Below are 23,782 nucleotides of genomic sequence, written 5' to 3' on the forward strand. Positions count from 1 at the left end.
ACCACAGACACCATGTTGTGACTCATCAACTAGGTACGTAAATAAATACTGTGTGAAGCGCTCTTTATCCCTTCTTGCATTCCTCTGTAACACCGGGCTTGCATACCAGCAGCGACAAGTTCACCATGTCACAACAAGGCCACACATCTGGGCCCGCATCCTGCATCCGCCTCTTTCCATGCAGATCATACTACTCACCCCCCACTCAAGCCAAAGATTCAGAACTACCTGTATTCACTCCTGACAGTGTGGGTGCTACAATTCCACACTAGTGGCAGTCGCACACTTCACAAATGCTAGATGACAAAACGTGTGTGGGTCTGAAAAGTCCGAGCATGCCTAACTCAAACTCCCACGCGGTCGGTGTGGTACATTCTGTGCCCCCTAGTGGCGGGTCCATTCCCGGGGGAGGTGATGGGTGGTGGACTGCCTCCACAAGGTGTAGGCTGCGGCCTACAGGATGGGACATCGCGTGACATCGGTCCTCGCGCCAATTACCAGCTGGGCCGACAGCCCGATGCCAAATGTCCGAGCCCGCTCAGACAACACGCAAGCATGGTTGTTGAGAGAATTGTGGCGTTCGAAGACACAGTAGAAAAATTAAATTGGATAATTAAATTGCACAGGCAGGCAACAACGCCAGTACGCATGTGAGAATTTCCACTTTCCAGATCCCAATGATCAAATTAAAAGAGTGCATTTGTGTCAGCGTGGAAGGTGGGTGTGTGTCTGGCTCCAGGATTAGGAAAAAAAAACAGCTTCTGCCTCAGTGAATATTTCAGACAGTGGCGGCCAAAAGCAGTACAAAAGGGGGTGGTGATGGACGGAGCATCTGAATCAATCAAACACTCACACCCAGTCAAAAGATCTGGGTTTAATCCATCACCGTTCTTTAGCCCACTCTGCCACCCCAGTTCAGACATGGCTATATGCAAATCAGTCTGACCCTGTGCCTCATGGGAACAGTCCAGCCCGAACTGCCATATTGCGGGCCCAGGGGTGCATATTTTTGCAAAGCTGAAAAGCTCATGATGCTCCCATCAATACCAGCGGATGTATGACGTTACAACGCATACCGTTACAACGCATTTTTTACAACGCAAAAACTTTTACAACGCATACCATTACAACGCATGTTTTTACAACGCAAGTACTTTTACAACGCATGCCATTACAACGTAAGTATTGGTAAGTATATAATATTTTTTTTAAAAATTAATTGTCATTAATATAATTTAATTTATTTAATATAATTTTTTTTACCCTGTACCCCTGTACCCCAAAAACTACAAATTAACCCAGAAACCTAAAAATACCCCTGTACCCCAAAAACCCAAAACTGTCCCTGAACCCTAAAAATACCCCTGTACCCCATAAACCCAAAACTGTCCCTGAACCCTAAAAATACCCCTGTACCCAAAAACTGAAAACTGACCCTGAACCCTAAAAATACCCCTGTACCCAAAAACTGAAAACTGTCCCTGAACCCTAAAAATACCCCTGTACCCAAAAACTGAAAACTGACCCTTAACCCTAAAAATACCCCTTTACCCAAAAACTGAAAACTGACCCTGAACCCTAAAAATACCCCTTTACCCAAAAACTGAAAACTGACCCTAAACCCTAAAAATACCCCTTTACCCAAAAACTGAAAACTGACCCTGAACCCTAAAAATACCCCTTTACCCAAAAACTGAAAACTGACCCTGAACCCTAAAAATACCCCTTTACCCAAAAACTGAAAACTGACCCTAAACCCTGAAAATACCCCTTTACCCAAAAACTGAAAACTGACCCTAAACCCTAAAAATACCCCTTTACCCAAAAACTGAAAACGTAAAAAAAAAAAAAACATATAAAATATTAAATATAATTATATACTTACCAATACTTACGTTGTAATGGCATGCGTTGTAAAAGTACTTGCGTTGTAAAAACATGCGTTGTAATGGTATGCGTTGTAAAAGTTTTTGCGTTGTAAAAGTTTCGTTGTAATGGTAGTGCGTTGTAAAAGTTGCGTTGTAAAGGTTGTTTACCATACCAGCAAGCAATATACAATTCAACCCAGCTCCCTGGACAAAGATGTTCCTTGCTCTTTATTAGAAATGCATGCCCTTTTCTATTCTTTTATAGGGTGGAAAACCATATGTTACAGACCTCTCTGTTTCTCAAAATGTTCGTGAGAATATGTAATGGGAATTACAGATATATAGCATTGTTTATCTAGCTCTTATTTAGTATCACATTGTATATGTAAAAGCAGCAGTAGTGTATTCGAGGAGGAGAAAATCTATTACCGAAAAACGACCACAAGATCAATTTCTATCTAAATACACACAAGTGTATATAACACAAGTATGTCATGTATGAGTGAAAATGCACAGTTGTCTTCGTTAAGGATATTGCAAGTCACTGAGGTGTTTCTTGACCATACAGAGACACGAGGCCGCAATCTGAGTGCTTTTAATGGTCAAGAAACTCCGAGGTGACTTGCAATAACCTTCATAATGCAAATTAAAGGGGCATTTTATTCCATCTACTATGGGAACCTCTTGCCGCCTGCTTCTCTCAATATATATTACATGTGTGACATGCAGCACTATTATGTGTGACACCTTCTGTTGGGACTGATTATTGAGGCTATGACGGCATGACCTGCTGATAGTGTAACATATGAAATGGGCTTCTTGGCAGCTAACTTTAAGCAGCCTCCAATCCGCAATAGCGCTGGCCCATAAAAGAAACAAAAATAATGTATTCCATCAGGGAGAGAAGCCCATTTGCACTCCTAAAACCTTCTTCCACGAAATAAATCATTTTTTTGGTTTGAAAGGGCGAGATTTTGATCGATACCTTATATCTATTGATCCAAACCTCGATCTGGTCGACTGAACCTTTGTTGCCTGTCTGTGAGGAAAGAAAGTGCACCTATTTCCAAGTCAGTTCACCCAATAAAGGACTCTACTCCCAAAGATCACAAACAACTTCTAGCTTTCAAAAGTTTATTGTAAAGATATGATAAGCTGCAAATACAGGCATCTCAGAATGAGATTCACGAGATACACAGGTCCAATTACATACATGTGCTCTCGGAAAGCCCTCAGACGAGCAACAGAAATCACTAACACAAGTTCTAAGAATAATAAAGCTATCAACATAGACGCATATCTCTCCTTCATTTAGGTTGGAGGAAAACGCAAAGGTTAGGCTGTCCCTACCCTGCTCTAGATGGTATCCCTACTTAACCAAATCCCAACCTAACAAAGGTGTCAGCAGTGAATGACCCCCAAGGGAAGTCACTCACTCTAAGTCTCTTGGTGAAAACCTATAGTTCTCCAGTCATGACCCCTCTCTGCCTACCCATCCGCTCTCTAAAGGGTCCTCAGGTCTCTGCTCTAACTCCACCCAGGGGTGCTGTCCCTAATACAAAACAGTCAACAACATTTGAGACGCCCCTTGCGAGACGCCCCTCACGTGGTGTAGCTCCTGGCTTTTTCCATGATGCTTTGTATTGGGCCTCATGCGTTAGAGTTGACCTTGCTTCTCAGACTCTTCTCCGGCCCGCTGATACCCCTCAAACATTCCAGAACCCTCCTCCATGTCTGGGCCGTCTACTGAACAGACCTCTATTCATTCATTTATAATTGGATCCCCCCTTATCCTTTGCAGACAGATATCTGCAGCCAAGAACCCAACTCTCATAGACTTCTAAAAAGGCTTGCAACATTTCTCAGCCCAGACATGTACGTGTAAATCAATGTTAAAACATTTCAGGCCTACAATATTTCTCTTCATGATTATAGCATTCAACTTCTTCATTAATTAAAGCATGTTAATATTCTTATTCTATTATTTAGTAAACATCCCTATATATCATGGCCTATTTAATGCAATGACCAAAACATTAATACAATCTGTGTCGTGAAAAGAAACACCTTCCCTTTTAGCTCTGGCCCTGAGGCCTACCACGTTCTGCGTTTAACCACATACCATCTTATGTTTTAACAGCTACACGACATGGATTCAGAAATAATCACGTCTAATAAAGTCATATAATGTCACACATTTCGGTATTAGTTCCACTTCTACTTAAATCTCTACATTAGCTATACATTCAGAATATAATTGCAGATACTATTAGCACTCATGGCATTTCTCCTCATGATTTGTGCTTACTACAGGTAAGTGTGATGTACTCATACATTTAAGTCAGTTTGCGCTCTCTCAGTTCCCCCCTTTGATGACCTCTCGGGGTCATCACTAACATTTAAACTGACGTTATTGGTAGCATTCTCTGCGCTTCCAGAGCCCTCAGGCTCCTGTACTGATTATCTTGTATGGCAGCCAATCTCTGCAGCTGTTCTCTTTGGGCCCTTTCTGACCTTCTTGCTCTGTACCATTTGAATACCCTCACCAATCCCCACAATATAATCCCACAGATCAATATTATGATGATAGGCTTTAGGATATACCAAACAAAGCTTTTGCCTAAGGTGGAAAACCACCCTCCAACTGTACTCATTCCGTGGCCCACCTTTTCCCAAACATTTTCTCTACTCAAGTCTTCGATCTCCTTGTGAATATTAGTTATGTTCCTAATAACTTTCTCAAGGGGCTTCGAATTGTCTGGAATGTAAGTGCAACATTCCTGGACCTTCAAAGCCTTACAGACTCCGCCCTCTTTTGCTAGTAGGACATCTAATGCAAGACGATTTTGAAGAACCATAGCCCTTATCGATTGCATCTCTCCTTCTACCAGCATTAAGGACTGAGCAGTGCTGGCAGACAACCTGTCGACAACTGTTGCCAGTCGTCTAATTTTAACATCATTAAGGATTACTCCCAAAAGAGGGAACATAGCTCCAAAGACATCTCCAACCATTTCTGCATCGCCTACATCCCTCTTTCCCCTCGATGATGTCTTGCCCTCAATGATCACTAAGTCTTGTGCATGATATATTTTGGGGAAGACAATTGCCAAGTAACATGATCCATACCAGTTATCAGGTAGTCTCACGTAAGCATTTCTTCCACATACAAAATACACATTTGGAATCACTTGCATTCCCTTCAGGAAATCCTTAGTGTAGTACTCTAAATTAAAAGCATGTTCGCAGTCAACTTCTCCAACGTATACATTTTCATAATACGTTTTGGCTCTGTGAAGACATAGCTTTCCTCTCTGCGTTTTATCCAAAGCTATTGGACCACTACTACCCTTTCTCTTGTGTGCCTTTTCTTCCTCGGTCCAATCTGTTTTCCATTGTCCTGATTTTTTCAAAATCTTTTGTCTCCTGTAACGATCATCCACCTGCCCTATGAACTTCTTCTCGACTTCTGACACCTTGCATGTCAGGTTATTTCTACGGGCATGTGAAGTGTCTAAGGTAATCCAAGGAATGAAGAACTTGGCCAATCTGTCTTCACTCTTCCAGTAATCCCATTTGTTCATCTGCTTATAATTTGGGACTTCTGGCAACACTGAATCATAATTAGAGAAATAGTATTCAAAACTATCTCTCTCATAAAATATACTAAGCAATAAGCTACATGTAATGCCATATGTCAGCGGGAGGTGATGGTATCTGATTCCCTCATCTACAGACGCCGGCAACTGCATGCAGACGTAGCAATCCTTAACCTCCATGGCATCCACGTATTCATATAAAAGTTTAGCATAAGCATTCGACCTAAAGTCTCCTTGGGACTCGTCTACGTGTAACCTGCGGGCTTCTGCAGCTAATAACGCTTTCTCTTGAGTGTTTTCCCTTTTCTCACCAGCAACAGTGGGTGTAAGCGTTTCTACAGACTTCACATCAATTACCTTTGCCTCTTCCTCATGTCCCTTTACATAAGAAATTGTTACCACTAAAGCTATTAATATTATCACTCCTACTATTAGTGTACCTATTATACATTTAGCCCTGCGGTTCGGGATGCCGGCCTCCATTTCGTCAGACAATATGGCTCTCTCTTATCTTAGCAAAAAGTTCTTTTCCTCTCGTTCCTTTACAGTCTCTTTTTAATCCTTTTGTCTTTAGAATCCACACAACTGGAGGCTGACAACCTTCTTCGCAAAAGTCCTTTAACAGTTCAAAAAGAAAAGACAACCCTAGCCCTTCTCCATCAACTCAAGGGAAGTTCCCTAAAATTCTCTGCTTCCTGGGCGCTAGGTAATCTTCTTTTTCTGCTTGCTTTATTTACAAAGTCCTTTAACAGTCTACTATCAGGTTTGTTGTGGCAGCTTCAATAGCATAGTTCAGTATTTCCAAACGAAGATTGTGCTCTTCATGTGCTGTTATCGTTGTACCAAAGTCAGGGAATTGCAATTCTGAAAGGAACATGTGTTTTAACTTGCTGAGGCGGGGAGGTCTGGGGAGCATGAATGTTAGGGACCCTTCTTGTTCGACACCGGGTACCAACAGTCGTATTTCCACGGTGATAATGGGCTCAGAACTGGACACCACCACCGCTCGGATCCTCCCTGTCTCCGGTTTCACAGACATTTGACGCCAGATATGTCCACTCAGGTGTGGAGTATCTTCTGTTAGGCACACGCGCTCTTCTTGACCTTCTTCGGTCCGGTGCTTCAGCGCCCTGAGCACCTTCTTCTGGGTCTGAGTCTTCGGATATCGGAGGAAGGGTTACCTCTGGAGTTGACCTCAGGCTAGAGCTCCTTCTTTGCGGCCAATTAGCTTCTCCACGTGCCCTTCTACTCCTTCTCCTTCTTGTCTGTTCTCGCTCTCTCTCAGACCTGTCAGGGTCTGACTCGTACTCCCAGCTACTTTCTCCTTCTGTAGCGTCTTCTGTTTCGCTGTTGTACTGACCGTCCTCAGCTTGGTCAGACTCGTTCCCTGCTTCCGCTGGCACCTCTACAGCTTGGCTAGCCCCCTCTATGGCTTCTCGGTCCTCTGCTGGACGTCTATCTGAGAGAGGAGCTGTTTCTTCCAGAGGTGCTGGAACCCTTCGCGTATGTGACGCGTGGATCCAATTGGGCAGGCCTCCCACCTTCACAGCTGTATTCGTGATCAGGATGATCTGGAAGGGCCCACGCCAACGAATATCCAAGCAGCTTCTTCTCACATGTTTTTTCACCAGGACCCAGTCCCCAGGATACAGGTCATGGCAAGGGCCCTGGCACGCTGGAACCTCGGCAGCCTGCACCTGAAGGGACACAGAACGCATGGCGTCAGACAGCCCCTTACAATAGTCCAGGATCATATCATCTGTGATATTTAACAGTGCAGTAGCTGGGATAGATGGCAGCCTCATTGCTCTTCCCATTAACACCTCATGTGGTGACAACCCTGTTCTTCTGTCTGGGGTACTACGAAGGCTCATGAGAACCAATGGCAGGGCATCAGGCCAACTCAGGGTCGTTGAGGAACAAACTTTTGCTATTCTGGCCTTGATAGTGCCATTAATCTGCTCCACAATTCCTGAGGCTTCTGGTCGGTAACTACAATGCAACTTTTGATCTATGTTTAGTGCTACACAAATCATCTTCACAAGCTCGCTGTTAAAATGTGTTCCCCTATCTGATTCCAAAAAGGCCGGCACCCCGAAGCGAGGAATGAGTTCTCTAAGCAGTAACTTGGCCACTGTGAGGGTGTCGCACCTACGTGTAGGGTATGCCTCAACCCATCTGGAGAACACACAAACAATCACCAGGACATAGCGGAGGCGGTTGCACCTTGGCATTTCAATGAAATCTATCTGCATTCGATTGAATGGACCTCCAGACCTTCCTATGTGACTTAGTGCAACTGGTGTTCTTTTCCCTACGTTCAGCTGCTGGCAGGTCACACAACGCTGGCACACTGCTTCTGCTGCTATTCTAAACTTAGGATTGTACCACGTCTGTCTAAACACTCTCAGCATAGCATCTCTCCCTAAGTGTACGGGACCATGTATGAGTCTAGCCATTGGACTCACCATCTCATTGGGCAACACTGCTCTGCCGTCTGCTGAGACCCAAAAATGGGTCTCACCCATTACACATCCTGCCTTTTCCCATGTTTCTTTTTCAGAATCAGGAGCATTTTCTTGCATGGTTGACAGTTCATCCCAAGTATCAACAGTTTCCAGTATCATGGCTAATTCAGTTCTTACACTTATTCCACCCACTTCCACCTCTGTGAAAGAGTAACCTTGTTCCGCGCAATACCGTGCAACTTCATCTGCATATCTATTGCCTTTTGAAACAAAGTCCTCATTTCTGGTATGTGCGGTGCACTTTACAACTGCGATACTTGCTGGGCATTGCAACGCCTCTAACAACAGGCGCACAAACTCTCCATTGCGAATGGGAGAGCCTGAAGAGGTCATGAACCCTCTTTGAGACCATAACTGCCCGTAATCATGAACTACCCCATAGCCATATTGGCTGTCGGTGTATATGGTAACTCGAATTTGATTGCTTGCCAAGCAAGCACGTGTCAGGGCAATAATCTCGGCTACCTGAGCGGAGTGTACTCCTTCCAGGCACCCAGCTTCCACAACTCCAGCAATTGTACAAACAGCGTAAGCCGCTCTCAACTGCCCAACTTCGTCTCTTACACATGAGCCATCGACAAAGAAAATTTCATCTGGGTCAGTCAGTGGCTCATCTACGATGTCGGGTCTGGGTTTGGTGCATAGTTCAGTCACATCAAGGCAGTCATGGTCTGTATATTCATCATCATCATCGATATCATTTGGAAGTGGCATCAAGGTGGCAGGATTCAAAACAGAGCATCTCTTGAGGGTCACATTCTCCGCAGCAAGAATAACTTGCTCATAGCGCGTGAGCCTGCTATTGGTCAGATGCTGTGTTTTGGTCCTGGTCATCAACAGTTCAACAGAATGGGGCACGCACACCTCTAACGGGTGCCCCATGACGATATTTTCACATCTCTCAATGCTGACACCCGTTGCAGCAACGGATTTGAGACATCCGGGCAACGCTGCGGCTACTGGGTCTAAAGTAGCCGAGAAATAAGCAACTGGTCTACGGGCATTCCCATGGATTTGGACTAACACAGACAACGCGCATCCTTCTCTCTCACAACAGTAAAGAAAAAATTGTTTATTGTAATCAGGCATTCCCAATGCCGGAGCACGACACAGGTCCTCTCGCAACTGTAGGAACGCCATCAAACAGTCTTTGTCCCATGGTACCGGGTCGCTCACCTCTTTGTGCGTCAGTTTTTGCAAGGGCTTTGCTTTCAGTGAAAAGTTCACGATCCACTGTCGGCAATAACCCACCATCCCTAGGAACATCCTGACCTCTCTCTGTGTCTTAGGCGCATTCATTTTCATGATCGCCTCTATCCTGTCTGGTGACACTTTTCGTTTGCCTTTCTCTATTCTGTGTCCCAAGTACTGCACTTCTGTCAGGCAGTACTGTAATTTTCCCGGGGACACCTTGTGCCCATTAGCAGCTAGGTGATTTAACAAAGCAATGGAGTCCTCCCTGCAAGCTTCTTCTGTTTCTGACGCCACAAGGAGGTCGTCTATGTACTGGACCAGAACTGACTTCTGGGGCAGCACTAGACTTTCAAGATTTTTCTTCAAAAGCTGGTTAAAGATCGATGGGCTCTCTGTATACCCTTGAGGGATACGACACCATGTTAGGACGCGATTTTCCAGCTTAAATGCGAAAAGAAAATGGCTTTCTTCGTCTAGAGGGATCGAAAAGAAAGCCTGACAAAGATCGATCACAGTGAACCACTCAGCTTGGAATGGAATCTGAAACAGTATCACTGATGGATTCGGTACCACTGGACAACATGAAACGACTATGTTATTAATCTTTCGAAGGTCCTGCACTATCCGAAATTTCCCATTTGGTTTCTGCAGACCCATAATCGGGGAGTTGCATGGACTACCCACGATTTCTTTCAGTATTCCCTGTTTAATCATGGACTCGATCACGGGTTTTATGCCTGCAATTGTTTCTGGAGTCAATTTATATTGGGGTGTTCTTGGGAACTCAGCATGCGGTTTCACTACAATTTTCACTGGGTCTACCCCTTTGACCAAACCTATCTCTTCCCCAGTGAAATCCCATACTTCTGGTGCCACTGTCTCTCTCAAGTCCCAGGGGAGCTCATCTACTGTCAAAGTAGGGTACAGCTCCACACATATTCTTGAGTTTGCAACTTTGAAATCTGCATCATCATCATTGGTCAATACCTCCACTCCCTGAGGTGTACAATATATAGTACAATTCAATTTACACAACAGATCTCTTCCTAGCAGACACACAGGGCTTGAATCGCAAACCACAAATTGGTGCTCATCGCTGTACTTCCCTATTTTCACCTGTACTGGTTCTGTCAATTGGCTGGTTATTCTCCTATTTGCGACCCCTACCACCTGTATGGTCTCTCCAGACATGGGCAGGTCTGGAACTGCAGCTGATCTGATCGTGGATCTAGTGGCTCCTGTGTCCACCAGAAATGTCGTAGGGCACCCTGCTACTTCTGCTTCCACATAGGGTCCCCTTTGGTCTACCTCCAAGGCTGCCCCGAGGGTGCAGTCTTCTCTTTCCACTCTCTGTCCGGTTAATGGGTCCACATAATAGCACTCTTCCCCTTCCACAAACAGGGGCATTTGTCTATAGGTCTTACCCATACTCCCTACTCGAGGAGGTTGCGGGAACTGGGCTCGGGGAGGAGCCCCCCCCCCTTTGAGCACCTTTCCTTGGTATGGCGTTACCCCTCTTGTAGGCGCGCTCTGGACCTCTTCCTCCTCTATCTCTTGTTCTCCTATCTCTACATTGTAGGGGCACTCGCGTTTCCAATGCCCCACCTCGTTACACTGGTGGCACCTTGTCGTTTTCTTCAAGGCAGCTATATCTATTCTGGGTCTAAAGGTGGAACTCTCCTCATTGCCCTTGTTCTGACTGTACTGCTTCTTTCCTCCTGTACCTGTTCCTTGCTGCTGTTGCTGCGGTCCCCCCTTCCCTGCTGCCTGCATCTGTACCACCATCAACTTTTCTTTTAGTTTCTTAGCCTTGGAATCTATCTCATCACAGCAGTACCTGGCATATCTCAGTATTTCGTCTAGGGGTTTAGTTTGCCAACAAATCGAGTGTTGCTGAATCATTAAACTAATATCCGGTCTCAGTCCCAGGACGAACTTGGACACAAATTGCCCTATGTCTTTTGGATCCATTACATCCAAGCCGCTATACTGTTTAAACGCCTTCAGCAATCTCTCGTAATACTCGTGAACTGTCTCTTTGGGTTCCTGTCTTGTTCGGTCTATTCTGACCCAATCTATGTCTTGCATTGGCACTTTCTCTTTCAGCCAATTCATCACTCTCTCGAATTTTGCCATCACAATCTCGGACGGCCCATTAGTCTTGGCATCTCTCTCTGGCTCCGTTGTGGGCCACTCAGCGCTAACCTTGCATGCTGTCCACAGATCGCCTGGTACTACAATGTCAAACAGCGTGTTCAGATCTATCCAAAGGACCTTTGAGATTTTTACAAATCTCTCCACTTGCTTGTACCACTCCACTGGGTTTTCACGTAATTTGGGGAAAGAGGTGGTAAAAGCAGCTAAATCTCCCCTACTCCAAGGGACATGTACATAGTTCCCATTTGCGACTTCACGCAAAGGGTAAGCTTCTATTCCCTGCTGTCCTGGTGTCATACCAATCATGCTTCTCCTGCCGGTCCCTTTCTTGGACCACCTCTCTTCCCACTTATCTAGTGCCCTCCATGTCCTTATTCCAGCAATCAGTTCCCTTATGTGCGTTTTCAGCCCAATCGTTCTCCTCTCATCTAGGTCTCGATCTGTGTAATGTAGCCTGTGGTTACCCTGTAATGCTTTGGTTCTTGACAAGTCCACCATATATTTGCCTGCTAGTTCGACTAACTTCTCATGGACTGCTCTCGCTTTTCGAGTAATGTCCTTTGCCATGTACAGAATTTCATCCTGTTCATACATTTCCATTCTTTCTAAAGGCAGGGTACCATCTACCATGTCATCCAGATCTGACCTTAAGCTGGCGACATCGAGTCTCTTGGCTTTTATCTCAGCTCGCAATATGTCTTTCGAAGGGGGCTCACTGGTCTCCCTACCATCCCAACTTCGAGCTCTACGTTTGGGCTCGGGAGAGTTAATGGGTGGTCTCCCTCGCTCCCATCTCTCCAGGTCCCATGCTCGGCCATCCGATCTAGGAAGGTGATGGAACACGGGCCTGTTACCCCCACTCTTGCTCTGCCCACTCTCTTCTTCTTCTCTCCTCTCCCCGCACACCTCTCTGTTATTCTCCCTCTGCTCTCTACTCTCTCTTTGCCTAGTATCGCTCAGTATCTGATACGATCCTTCCTGGTTCCCCATATTCCCTGGGCTGCGCTCATTTCCGTCATCACAGGGACTATGGTGCGACCTCTCACAACTCCCATTCAGTTCTCTGGTGCCAGGTACACAGTGTGGACACTTAAAGCTGTTCCTGTACTCTTGCGCTCTCCTCTCCCCTTCACTGAGTATTGGGCGCGCCACCCCTCCACTCCCGGGGCCCCCGTTTTCCAGGTCTGTTCTACCTCCACTCCGGGCCCAATAGGTGACTCCCCTACTCCCTCTACAGTCCCACTCCGGGCTACTCTCCCCAGCCCCGCAGTGAGTCCGTGCTCTGCTGTCCTGACTTTCTCTTTCAGCTTCCGCAGCTATGATGCACTTTTGAGCCTTCACTGCCTCATCCCACTGCTTCATGTACTCATTTAGCTCTTGAAAGGATTTTCGTCCAGATCCCCTCAGATCCATTGGCCATCTAGGACCCCCAGGATCTCCTCCTGGGTCCCCTTCTGTATGCATCGGGGTACTCCACTCTCTGGGTATCGGCATCTGACTTGGGGAATTAATCGTATCGTTCCTCCTTGCCATCTCTGCTCTTTCTCTGTCTTTCCGTACCCGTTCTTCCCCTCTTGCTCTCTCTTGGTCATATATCGATATTATAGGACCTATGGTAACAGGTACCTGTAGTGCATCTGGCAATGGGTAGGATGTGGCGCTTTCCGTTTCCGGCGCTCTTTGTACCACAAACCTCCCGACTACCTGTTGCACCTGACTAGGCTGGGACAGCTCTTTCTTTGGCTCAGGATCCCACTCTGAACTGGGAAGCGGTCTGTGCTCTCCTGCATTGCCCCCCTTTTCTCCTTCAGTATTCTCGACCTCCCCCCCTGCTCTATTATACGGGGGTGGCCTGTCTGTCAATAATCTGTTTATCAGGCTATCCTCTGTTTCGCTCTCCTCATCTTCTTCCAGGGGACTTTTATTTACTGGCGCCTCTAACACTGGGTACAGTTTATTTACTTCCATGTTATGCACTCTCCATCTTTTAGCATCCGCATCCCACCTGGCATCCTGTACTGCCCTTACCGATCGTTTCACCCTTTCTTGTCGTCTGTTCATATTCTTTTCATGCGCTGCCCTAATCCATGCATCAAGAGCTTCAAACTGGGTCGGTCTAGGCAAGGGTCTCATTGAGGTCATGACTGATTTTAATCGATGTAACACCTCTAATCTGAACGTCCCGTACTTCGGGAACGTCAGTTCCTCATTTCCTTCAGTAATCTTACTCCACTCTGATATCCAAAGGATCGTATGCAGCCCAACATTCACTGCCATATAACGAGCTGGCGTACCCTCCGGCGGGGCTTCTTCCCCTTCATACGATCCCCGCTTCTCTTTTTTAAACACCGCTTTCAGCCATTTAAAACACTTCATAATTATGCGCACAATATCCAGCCTCGCTACTCTTGTTTACTTCCTGATGACAATCCACCAATCCTGTCGCGGTTTTGCTGACTTGGCCTATCGCAGCGCGGTCTTTCTCCGGTCGGCCAATCACGTCGCGACCCTGTCTGACGTCTTTGCTAGCTGGCCTATCACAGCGCGGTCTTTCTCCGGTCGGCCAATCACTGCGCGACACTTTCTGACGTCACTTTTCTCCGCTTCGCAGCAGCACCCCTCCTTTCTCAACTCGTCTCCCGGTTATGCATGCGTCCCATTCATACACCGAAAAATGACTACTTCCGACCAAGCGGTCACTTCTCTCGACTGTACGTCCACAGTCTATCTGTAATTGTCAACACAACTGACGAGATGTCTATCGTCTCTCTGATAGGTTGCTTACACACACAGTAACTTCCGACCAGCGTCCGTTACTCACGCACTCACTCTTACGTTCCCCCTATCTCGGTCCCTCGGGTGATCAATGGTACCTCATGACCCCCTTCACACTAGTTGACAATTACTCTGGGTGTCCGATACACCCGAACCACTTAAGCTCTCCTTGAACTTAAGATTTCCACCGGTTGCGCGCGCTCACAACCTGTTCCACAGTCACTCTACAGACATTCAACTCCGCCAGACATTACAACATGGATACAATACAAAACACCGCAATCTAACACGCATAACCCTTTATACTCACTCTCGACCGATACTGCTGCTTTTTCTGTCTCACGTCATCCGGATCTTCTTCAGCGGGCTGTTCTTCCGATCATCGATCTCTAGGGGCCTTGGGGTAAGCTAACCTGGCCTAGGTCACCGTCCTCAAGAAGGCAACCATCCTCTATAGCTACCAACTGAAAGGGCGAGATTTTGATCGATACCTTATATCTATTGATCCAAACCTCGATCTGGTCGACTGAACCTTTGTTGCCTGTCTGTGAGGAAAGAAAGTGCACCTATTTCCAAGTCAGTTCACCCAATAAAGGACTCTACTCCCAAAGATCACAAACAACTTCTAGCTTTCAAAAGTTTATTGTAAAGATATGATAAGCTGCAAATACAGGCATCTCAGAATGAGATTCACGAGATACACAGGTCCAATTACATACATGTGCTCTCGGAAAGCCCTCAGACGAGCAACAGAAATCACTAACACAAGTTCTAAGAATAATAAAGCTATCAACATAGACGCATATCTCTCCTTCATTTAGGTTGGAGGAAAACGCAAAGGTTAGGCTGTCCCTACCCTGCTCTAGATGGTATCCCTACTTAACCAAATCCCAACCTAACAAAGGTGTCAGCAGTGAATGACCCCCAAGGGAAGTCACTCACTCTAAGTCTCTTGGTGAAAACCTATAGTTCTCCAGTCATGACCCCTCTCTGCCTACCCATCCGCTCTCTAAAGGGTCCTCAGGTCTCTGCTCTAACTCCACCCAGGGGTGCTGTCCCTAATACAAAACAGTCAACAACATTTGAGACGCCCCTTGCGAGACGCCCCTCACGTGGTGTAGCTCCTGGCTTTTTCCATGATGCTTTGTATTGGGCCTCATGCGTTAGAGTTGACCTTGCTTCTCAGACTCTTCTCCGGCCCGCTGATACCCCTCAAACATTCCAGAACCCTCCTCCATGTCTGGGCCGTCTACTGAACAGACCTCTATTCATTCATTTATAATTGGATCCCCCCTTATCCTTTGCAGACAGATATCTGCAGCCAAGAACCCAACTCTCATAGACTTCTAAAAAGGCTTGCAACATTTCTCAGCCCAGACATGTACGTGTAAATCAATGTTAAAACATTTCAGGCCTACAATATTTCTCTTCATGATTATAGCATTCAACTTCTTCATTAATTAAAGCATGTTAATATTCTTATTCTATTATTTAGTAAACATCCCTATATATCATGGCCTATTTAATGCAATGACCAAAACATTAATACAATCTGTGTCGTGAAAAGAAACACCTTCCCTTTTAGCTCTGGCCCTGAGGCCTACCACGTTCTGCGTTTAACCACATACCATCTTATGTTTTAACAGCTACACGACATGGATTCAGAAATAATCACGTCTAATAAAGTCATATAATGTCACACATTTCGGTATTAGTTCCACTTCTACTTAAATCTCTACATTAGCTATACATTCAGAATATAATTGCAGATACTATTAGCACTCATGGCATTTCTCCTCATGATTTGTGCTTACTACAGGTAAGTGTGATGTACTCATACATTTAAGTCAGTTTGCGCTCTCTCAGGTTCTTGCAGAGACGGGCGCTGCTCTTTCCTGCAGGCGGCTAAGGTTGTGTTTAAGATGTAAGAGCTAGCTAGGGACGTTGGAATTTGGGCCCTAGTACTGTCTATGTGCCGAGATATATAGTTTTACAAACTGCTCCTGCACACCAACTTCATTCCCCTTAATTTCCCTGGGGCGCTATGATGGCTCGAGTTGCCCGTAATAACTTATTACAAACTAATAAGTGCATCGTTTTCGTATAACACATTCTGATGCTGGAGCGCATTTGTAATAAAGAAATAACATGCAAAGTAATATAGGGAAATTACAGTCTCCACTTGTTAGAAAGATGCCATGCTAAATGCCATCAGGATATAGGAAACAGGTTATAGGTCACACAGGCCATAGTGTTAGCGGGCACATTCCTTATCTAAGTGTCTTCCTGCACAGAGATGGCATTTCTCTCTTTATAACGCGTGGGAACTGTAATTTCGCTATATAAACATTCAGAATTCAGACAGGGATAGAATCACACCGGGAAGGAGAAGAGGATAATTTGTCACGGTATCCCTGTTTCCATGTCAGTCTTTTCCCTTTTTTAGTGACAGTCTGATCTCACTCCCAGAATCTGTTTATTTCCTCTCAGGAAGGATTCGAGTATTCTCTGCCCATCTGTCAATGAGTTATTCCCTGACTCCTTGTCAGTCTGTCATTTGCCCAAGTGCCTGTGTGCCCCATGGCAGGCTCTACAGAAGAGTTCAGAGGAGCAAGAATTGTAACGCGACACAAGGCTTTTTCATTAAACATGCTCGAGTCAGCAGGAAAAAGAAGGCCACGGGAAAGACGCAAAACTGAACGGAGTTAAAAACAGACAGAGAGAGTCCCCGGTGGGTGAATATGAAGCACCTGGACACACTGTACCTGCCATACCGTACCCCGGCACTGGACACACAACAGCTCCTCGGTAGCTCGGCGGGGTGGACCGGTAAGGGAGTCTGTCTCGTGTCTCCTCAGATTTGCTCCCCTCTGTATTTCAGCGCGGCGGGCCCCAGCCAATCCTGGCGCTCCATAAGCGCCAGGATTGGCTAGGGGGGCACACAGTCACTCGCCCTGGCGTTTTCTCTAAAGGACGGAGCCCAGCAAAAGACACACCCCCCTCCCTCTCAGTCAACTTGACGAAGTTGACGGCTAAAGCGCATGCGCTGGGAAGTTTCCTACTGAATTCCTCATGCGCAGCCTGTCAGTCGAGTCAGACACTAACCCAGCCCCACCCCCTGCCAGACACTAACCCAGCCCCACCCCCTGCTCACTCCCTATTCCTTCGGGTCTGTCCCGGTCGGAACACCCGATGAAGCTCTGCATAATTATTTGGTGCTCTCTCTCTGCTGCAGCCGCAGGTGCGTCCACCAGGCTTAGTGGGGCTACGCCCCTACGCCCCAATGGACGCACCGCTGCTGCTTCCTTATTTGAGATTAGCAAATTGCTAATCGCAAATAAGGATGAGATTTCAAGGGTGCAGGGGTGTCCAAAGGACACCCTGTAGCACCCCTGAAATGTGAATTTACACTGATGTTGTGCACACACATGTCCAAAGGACATGTGTGTGTGTAACATGCAACTTAGAAAAATGCATTAAAATGCATTTTTCTAAGTTTTCGCTATTTACCACGAGGTTTGACTTCGTGGTAAATAGCGGTCCTAAATTGCGAATTCGCAATCTTTAAATGTTTCATGAATGGCATTTAAGGAATCTCTAATAGAGATTCCTTAAATGCTAATCCTCGCAAATTTGCGAATTCTTTATTAGCGATTTTTGCATTTGGGATGATGAATCCCAAATGCAAAAATTGCACTCGCAAAGGGCCAGATTCTCAGAATCTGGCCCTTTTGCGAGCGCATTTCGCTTGATGAATCTAGCTGTTAGAGTTACTGGGTTTTTAGTAAATTTTTAGATTTCATTATCCAAGTGCTCCTGTTTTTGAAGAAGCCGTAGGTGAAGAGTGGGTTCTTGAGCTATAGTTTCTGCCTTTGGTATAATTATCATATTTTCACAAAGGAGAAGGTATCCCGGCTTCCGAATCCTGACTCTCCGTAAACACAGGTGCCTCCTGTATCTCATTGAGATTATTTATATGCATTCTTTTTGGTATGTCATAAGTACACTAATGTTTTATCAGCATCCTGTTATCTGTGTTGGATGTTGAGGCCTGAAAGTTCCAAGTGATAGCCGGCATAGACAGCCGGCATGGACTACATCATTACCATCTCCAGTGGAGGCTGGCATAAAAAGAAAAAGCTTTCCAAACTTATTTGGGCACCATAGGCAGATTATCTGAATAGTGTTATATGAACACTGGAGAACTGAGTTACTGCTTGATGTGCAAAAACAGAACAGTGGAGGAGCTACGCTACCAAACAAGATGGCCGCATAAGCTCCCGGCTCCTCCGACCTCCGCCGGCAGCTCGGATATCCTGTATTCTATCCTGTCTTCATGCCGGACTCCCGTGCATATGAGGTGTTCCTGACTCTCACGGTGCAATCCCAGAATTTCCAGCTTCTCGGGTGCCGAAGATATGTCGTGTTCTATTCTTGGCCTACTTCGGGGTTGAAGCCGGGGCCTCGATTTCTAGCCCATCCGGGTTAGAGTTGATCAACATCGGCTGTGGAACCAGGGTTGCGTCCGGTCTCCCGAACTCAGACCATATTTGCTTTTAGGATTTGCTACTCAGTGACCTGTTTACACTAAGGACACGGTACAGTGCCGCAAGTTCACATCGGTAGCTGCGGTTGGGGTCCGACGCCCGGAGACTCTGCTGGGGGGCCCGGGGTGGACGGGCTTGGCCCCAGCAGGCGGCGAAGGTGTTGATATTGCCAGTTTTGAGAGCGCCCACTGTTGTCAGATGTGCCTGGTGCCTCGGAGTAGTCGATCTCCGGGGTTCGAGTCCTGCTTCGTCGCTTCGCGAGAGGGGATGGAGGGGATGGAGGGGACGGAAGGCACGCCATCGCTGAGGTCCGTAATGGCTGCCATTGGGGCGCTCCAGCTACATATCGCCGTCACGTACAATAAGCTGTCTGTATCGTTAGACAACATCTGTCTGAGACCGGACGACGACGCATCGACATGTTATCAGCAAACTGTGGTTCCCGTGGAGTACTTTGCTTGCCATTTTGAGGACCCCGTGCGGAAGCCTGATTTAGATCGCTTTGATGACTCAGGCTCAACAGATGGCCCGCCTGTGATCACCGTCAGCTTTCCCTGCTCGAACCCTACTCGGCCGAACATCGCTGCTAACGGTTTTGATCGCCACAAACAGTTCCTCAGTGACTATTGGAGAGGTTTGCCATTCTTCCTCACTTTTCCTTGCCGGCTTTGTGGATGTCGTGAATTTGAATCCTGTCTTCGTTCCGATTTCATTGACTTGAACTTTAATGGACGATTCGATTTCCTCATGGTGATTGTGGCCTGGGCGACAAGGGCTCTCGTAAGGAACCGTACTGGCCAGGGTTGAATTTGACTCTAAGGGCTTGCTAAATTACAGTGATATATGCTGGGATTGTACCTTATAGCGTGACGGGAGTCGGGTGGTTTTGTTAATGTCCTCCCCCGGTTGGGTTCAATACTTTGCTTCATACAGTGTTTTATTCGTCTTGGGGAGGTCGCTAATGGCGGGGGGTAAGGGAGACCGGGAGTGTGTTTTTTCGATTTCCTCCTCCGCTTTTCTTTCTTCTTTTAGGGCAAGTTTCGGGGTGACAGGCACGCTGTTAGTGGGGTAGGCCGTAGCCATTACAGGGGTGCAGGGTGAGGGGATACGGGGGGGTTTGTTATTTTAATTTGTTTTGTTCTATGGTCCCTTTCTTTTCCTTTCTTTCTTCCTTAGGGTGGTTGGCTGTCTATCCTTCGTTTACTTCCTACTCTACTGGGCGTCTATGCTAGCTTTTACTTTTCTGTCTCCTAAGGGTGGGTTTTCTGGATGGTACTCACACTGGATCGCTTACAAATAGATTATCCTTTAATTCTTCTATGCCTCTGCTAAGGCGATGCGTAAATACGGCTATGTTATATGTCACCTTTTATTGACTCCAGTGCAAGATACATCCCCCCATCTCTTATTGCTCTTTATTTTATGGTGCGACGCCTATTGTAGTGAAGCCACTCTTGCTTCTTCAAAAAAGGAAATACTGAACCTCTGTTTTATCCTGTTGATTGATGGCGCATTCTATCATACGCTGTAACTTACATTGTAGCCGGTACCCAGGGTTGTCGGCTGATAAGTAGTGTCGAACTTGGTTGGATGAGTTTGCGGCCGGCCCCTGTGGTTGTAGGCCTGTTCTTGTATTACTTTTGAATGCATCAATAAAGGTTTTCCAAAAAAAACAAAAAAAAACAGAACAGTACTAATAGACACACTCAGCCCTGCAGACCCTGCACATAGAGCAAGTATGGAATTCAGGAAAAGGAGCTTCACTTGTTTGAGGTAGAAGTCTATGATTGGAGAACTGCAATGAATAAATATTTGATCCTTCATTAGCTCCTGTTAATGGAATGTAATGTTTGCCTCTATGTGTTTCTGAGCATAACACACATTATAAGGTCCCGCTTCCATGCACAGTGTTTTTTTCCATTTCTGCTTCTAATGTGACTCCTTTGTCTCTTTCAGCAAGTACTCAGCCCCTTTGTGGACTGTGGACCTGGTCCAGCTTCGGGAAAATCTCAGGAACAGTAACTTTGTGGGCACCAGGCTGGCCAAACTGCTCAAAAAGTTCTTTGCCCCAATGAAGGAATATTTCAGATGTCTCACTCCCTCCTAAAGTTGAAATCATGGCTTGTGACCCAAGGCCCTAATCTTTTAAGGAAGAAGATGTTCATGTTTTGTTTGGATTTTTACAATTTTAATTACATGTTTTTATATATAACCTTGTTTTGTTGAGAGTTTGCGATTCTGAGTGTTTCTGTATTATCCAAGAATTAAAAACAGGTGTGAATGACTTCTGGATGTAGTGTTTACACATCTATGTGCCATTGTGAGTGCAACAGGGGCAGCGCAGAGCATCATACTGAAGGATGGTGTTAGAGTGCATCTCCCCATGCGATTCTGTTCTAGTTTGATCAGTGTTGCACATTGTGGCCTAATTACATCACTCCTGTGTCTTGTGTGGTTGTTTGACAGAAGCACCCATGGCTAAACCACATGGGCCTTAACAACACGGTCCCAACAACACGCATTCCTTTACCACACATGCCTTTACCACGCAATTTCATTGTAAAGGCATGATTGGTAAAGGAATGCGTGGTTATGGCACATGCGCCCTTAAACTGCCCCAGCCTTGAAAATTGTCCTGACCGTCTTCTGCCCTGAGCCCTATTTTTTTAAAGTTTTATAAAGTGCTTTACGGATATCAGGGAAAACAGGGAAGGCTTGGGTCTATACACTATCTGGCCTAGACCACTCGAACTGAGACAACAAAGAACAATTGGCCAGGTAGGTTATTTTACAACACAGTCTAGTGCCACTTACCCACTTAATCTAAGTGGACACACTTGTGGTTTAGAGTTTTTACTTATTTTTTCTTTTTTTATCATTTCATTCATATATGGCTGAAGAAAGGTACAATTCAGTAGCAAAAAATTCACATAAACTTTACACTTTTCAAACATAAAATGTACAATCACCGTGAATGAGACATATTTACAAATATACAATTGGTACAAACAGAAACAGTAAAAAACAAGAAATGCCTATTCTCAATGAATGTTCAAGGCACCAGTCCTAGTATACAACCTACAAGGAAGCAGGGAACTTTTGAGATGTAATTACTAGCCTGCTCACTTGTCTATACTGGAAATTAACAATTACTAGGGTCAAAAAATCAGGTTGAATTTATCTATAAATAGAACTCCTGATAGAACTCCTGATATGCCCTTCCTGAAACTTCTTCCAGTATCGTGCCAACGCGTTTCGAACCCACGAGATATTAAGGGGTTCTCCTCAGGACCTGGACTGGAGGTCACTCGCGAATAAATCAACGTTGTCGCACCACTTCGACTTCGACGTCAGACGCCGAAGTCGAAGTGGTGCGACAGACAGGGTCGGAGAACGAACATCCGACCGGCTGGATCAGCAAAGTGACAACGTTGATTTATTCGCGAGTGACCTCCGCGAGGAGACATTACACAAGCTTGAAGACTGTGAAAAATCCCTCCCCTAGAGGTACAGTTCCCCTGACAAGAAAGAGAACATTGTCGCCGAAAACACGCTACATTTCAGTACAGGACAGTTTCCAGTCCAGGTCCTGAGGAGAACCCCTTAATATCTCGTGGGTTCGAAACGCGTTGGCACGATACTGGAAGAAGTTTCAGGAAGGGCATATCAGGAGTTCTATTTATAGATAAATTCAACCTGATTTTTTGACCCTAGTAATTGTTAATTTCCAGTATAGACAAGTGAGCAGGCTAGTAATTACATCTAAAAAGTTCCCTGCTTCCTTGTAGGTTGTATACTAGGACTGGTGCCTTGAACATTCATTGAGAATAGGCATTTCTTGTTTTTTACTGTTTCTGTTTGTACCAATTGTATATTTGTAAATATGTCTCATTCGCGGTGATTGTACATTTTATGTTTGAAAAGTGTAAAGTTTATGTGAATTTTTTGCTACTGAATTGTACCTTTCTTCAGCCATATATGAATGAAATGATAAAAAAAGAAAAAATAAGTAAAAACTCTAAACCACAAGTGTGTCCACTTAGATTAATTGGGTAAGTGGCACTAGACTGTGTTACGGATATCAGAGCGCTGTACAGAGTGGCAAAAGCAAGAATAAAACAACACAGTGGAACAAATACATTTGTTCACAAATCACATGGACAAACAGTGGGGTAACAATCGGGGAAGGAGAGTAAGCCCGATCAGTGGGGCCAATACAGTTTCAGCAGGACCATAGAACAAGATAACAAGTAAGAAAGCAAAAATTAAAACAACACACTATAAAAGAAGTATAAAATCCTGGGGAAGGTAAGTCAGGTTAATGCTGTTGATGTTCACTCCTGATTAGCCATTTGACCTGTTTCTTGAAAGCTGCAGTGGATGGGTTTGGGGTAATCTCTGGAGGAAGAGCGTTCCATATTTGTGGAGCAAGACCAGTGAAAGCACTATTGTAAGTTGTTTTCTTTTTTAATTTGGGGGGTTTCAAAAATAGGGTGGTCGAGCTTCTTAAGTTCCGACTCGAGCCAGATAGTTCAAGCATTTTAGCCAAGTAAATCGGGGTGTTGTAATAGATAGCATTGTGCGTCAAGCAAGCTATCTTGAAACTTATCCTATCTTCTATCGACAGCCAATTTAGTTGAATTAGGTCAGGCGTGATGTGGTCATGTTTTCTGGAGCCTGTGATGAGCTTGGCCGATGCATTTAGAGTGGCTCTGAGCGGCACTAAACTGGCTTTAGGAAGCTTTTCAAGGGTAACCAAGCCATATTCCAAATGGGAGATAACCAGGGATTGAACTGCCGGCCGGATGTCCTCAGACGGAAGGAAGGGCTTGATTTTCTTGAGGATGTTGAGCTGGAAATTGGCTTCTATAGTAGTTGCGCTAACGTGTGTTTGCATATTTAGGTATTTTTCCAAGGTTATACCTAATGATTTAGTAGAGTCAACAACATGCTGAGTGCAGTTAAGAGCAGTGAGTTGTTTAAGGCAGTCGAGGGTAGGTGCAGAGTGGTTACGGGGGCTAATCAGAAGGAATTCTGTTTTGAGAGTGAAACTCGCCTCAACCTCTTAAAAACAACCCAGACCCCAGATCCCTGCCCTGAGCCCTAAAACTACC

The 23,782-nt window shown here is 45.5% G+C and overlaps 1 protein-coding gene across 1 annotated transcript in view; it reads left to right on the top strand.

Moving 5' to 3' along the window:
* DNMT3L (DNA methyltransferase 3 like) overlaps window positions 1–20,952 on the top strand; it is a 214,242-nt gene extending 193,290 nt beyond the window's left edge. Inside the window, exon 12 of the mRNA XM_078679281.1 lies at window positions 20,625–20,952. Coding sequence (XP_078535407.1) covers window positions 20,625–20,775 — 151 coding nt within the window. The 3' untranslated portion in view covers window positions 20,776–20,952. The remainder of the gene's footprint in view (window positions 1–20,624) is intronic.
* The last annotated feature ends 2,830 nt before the right edge of the window (window positions 20,953–23,782 follow it).

Source organism: Lissotriton helveticus, chromosome 3_1 (genome assembly GCF_964261635.1).
Source record: "Lissotriton helveticus chromosome 3_1, aLisHel1.1, whole genome shotgun sequence".
Lineage (NCBI taxonomy): Eukaryota > Metazoa > Chordata > Amphibia > Caudata > Salamandridae > Lissotriton > Lissotriton helveticus.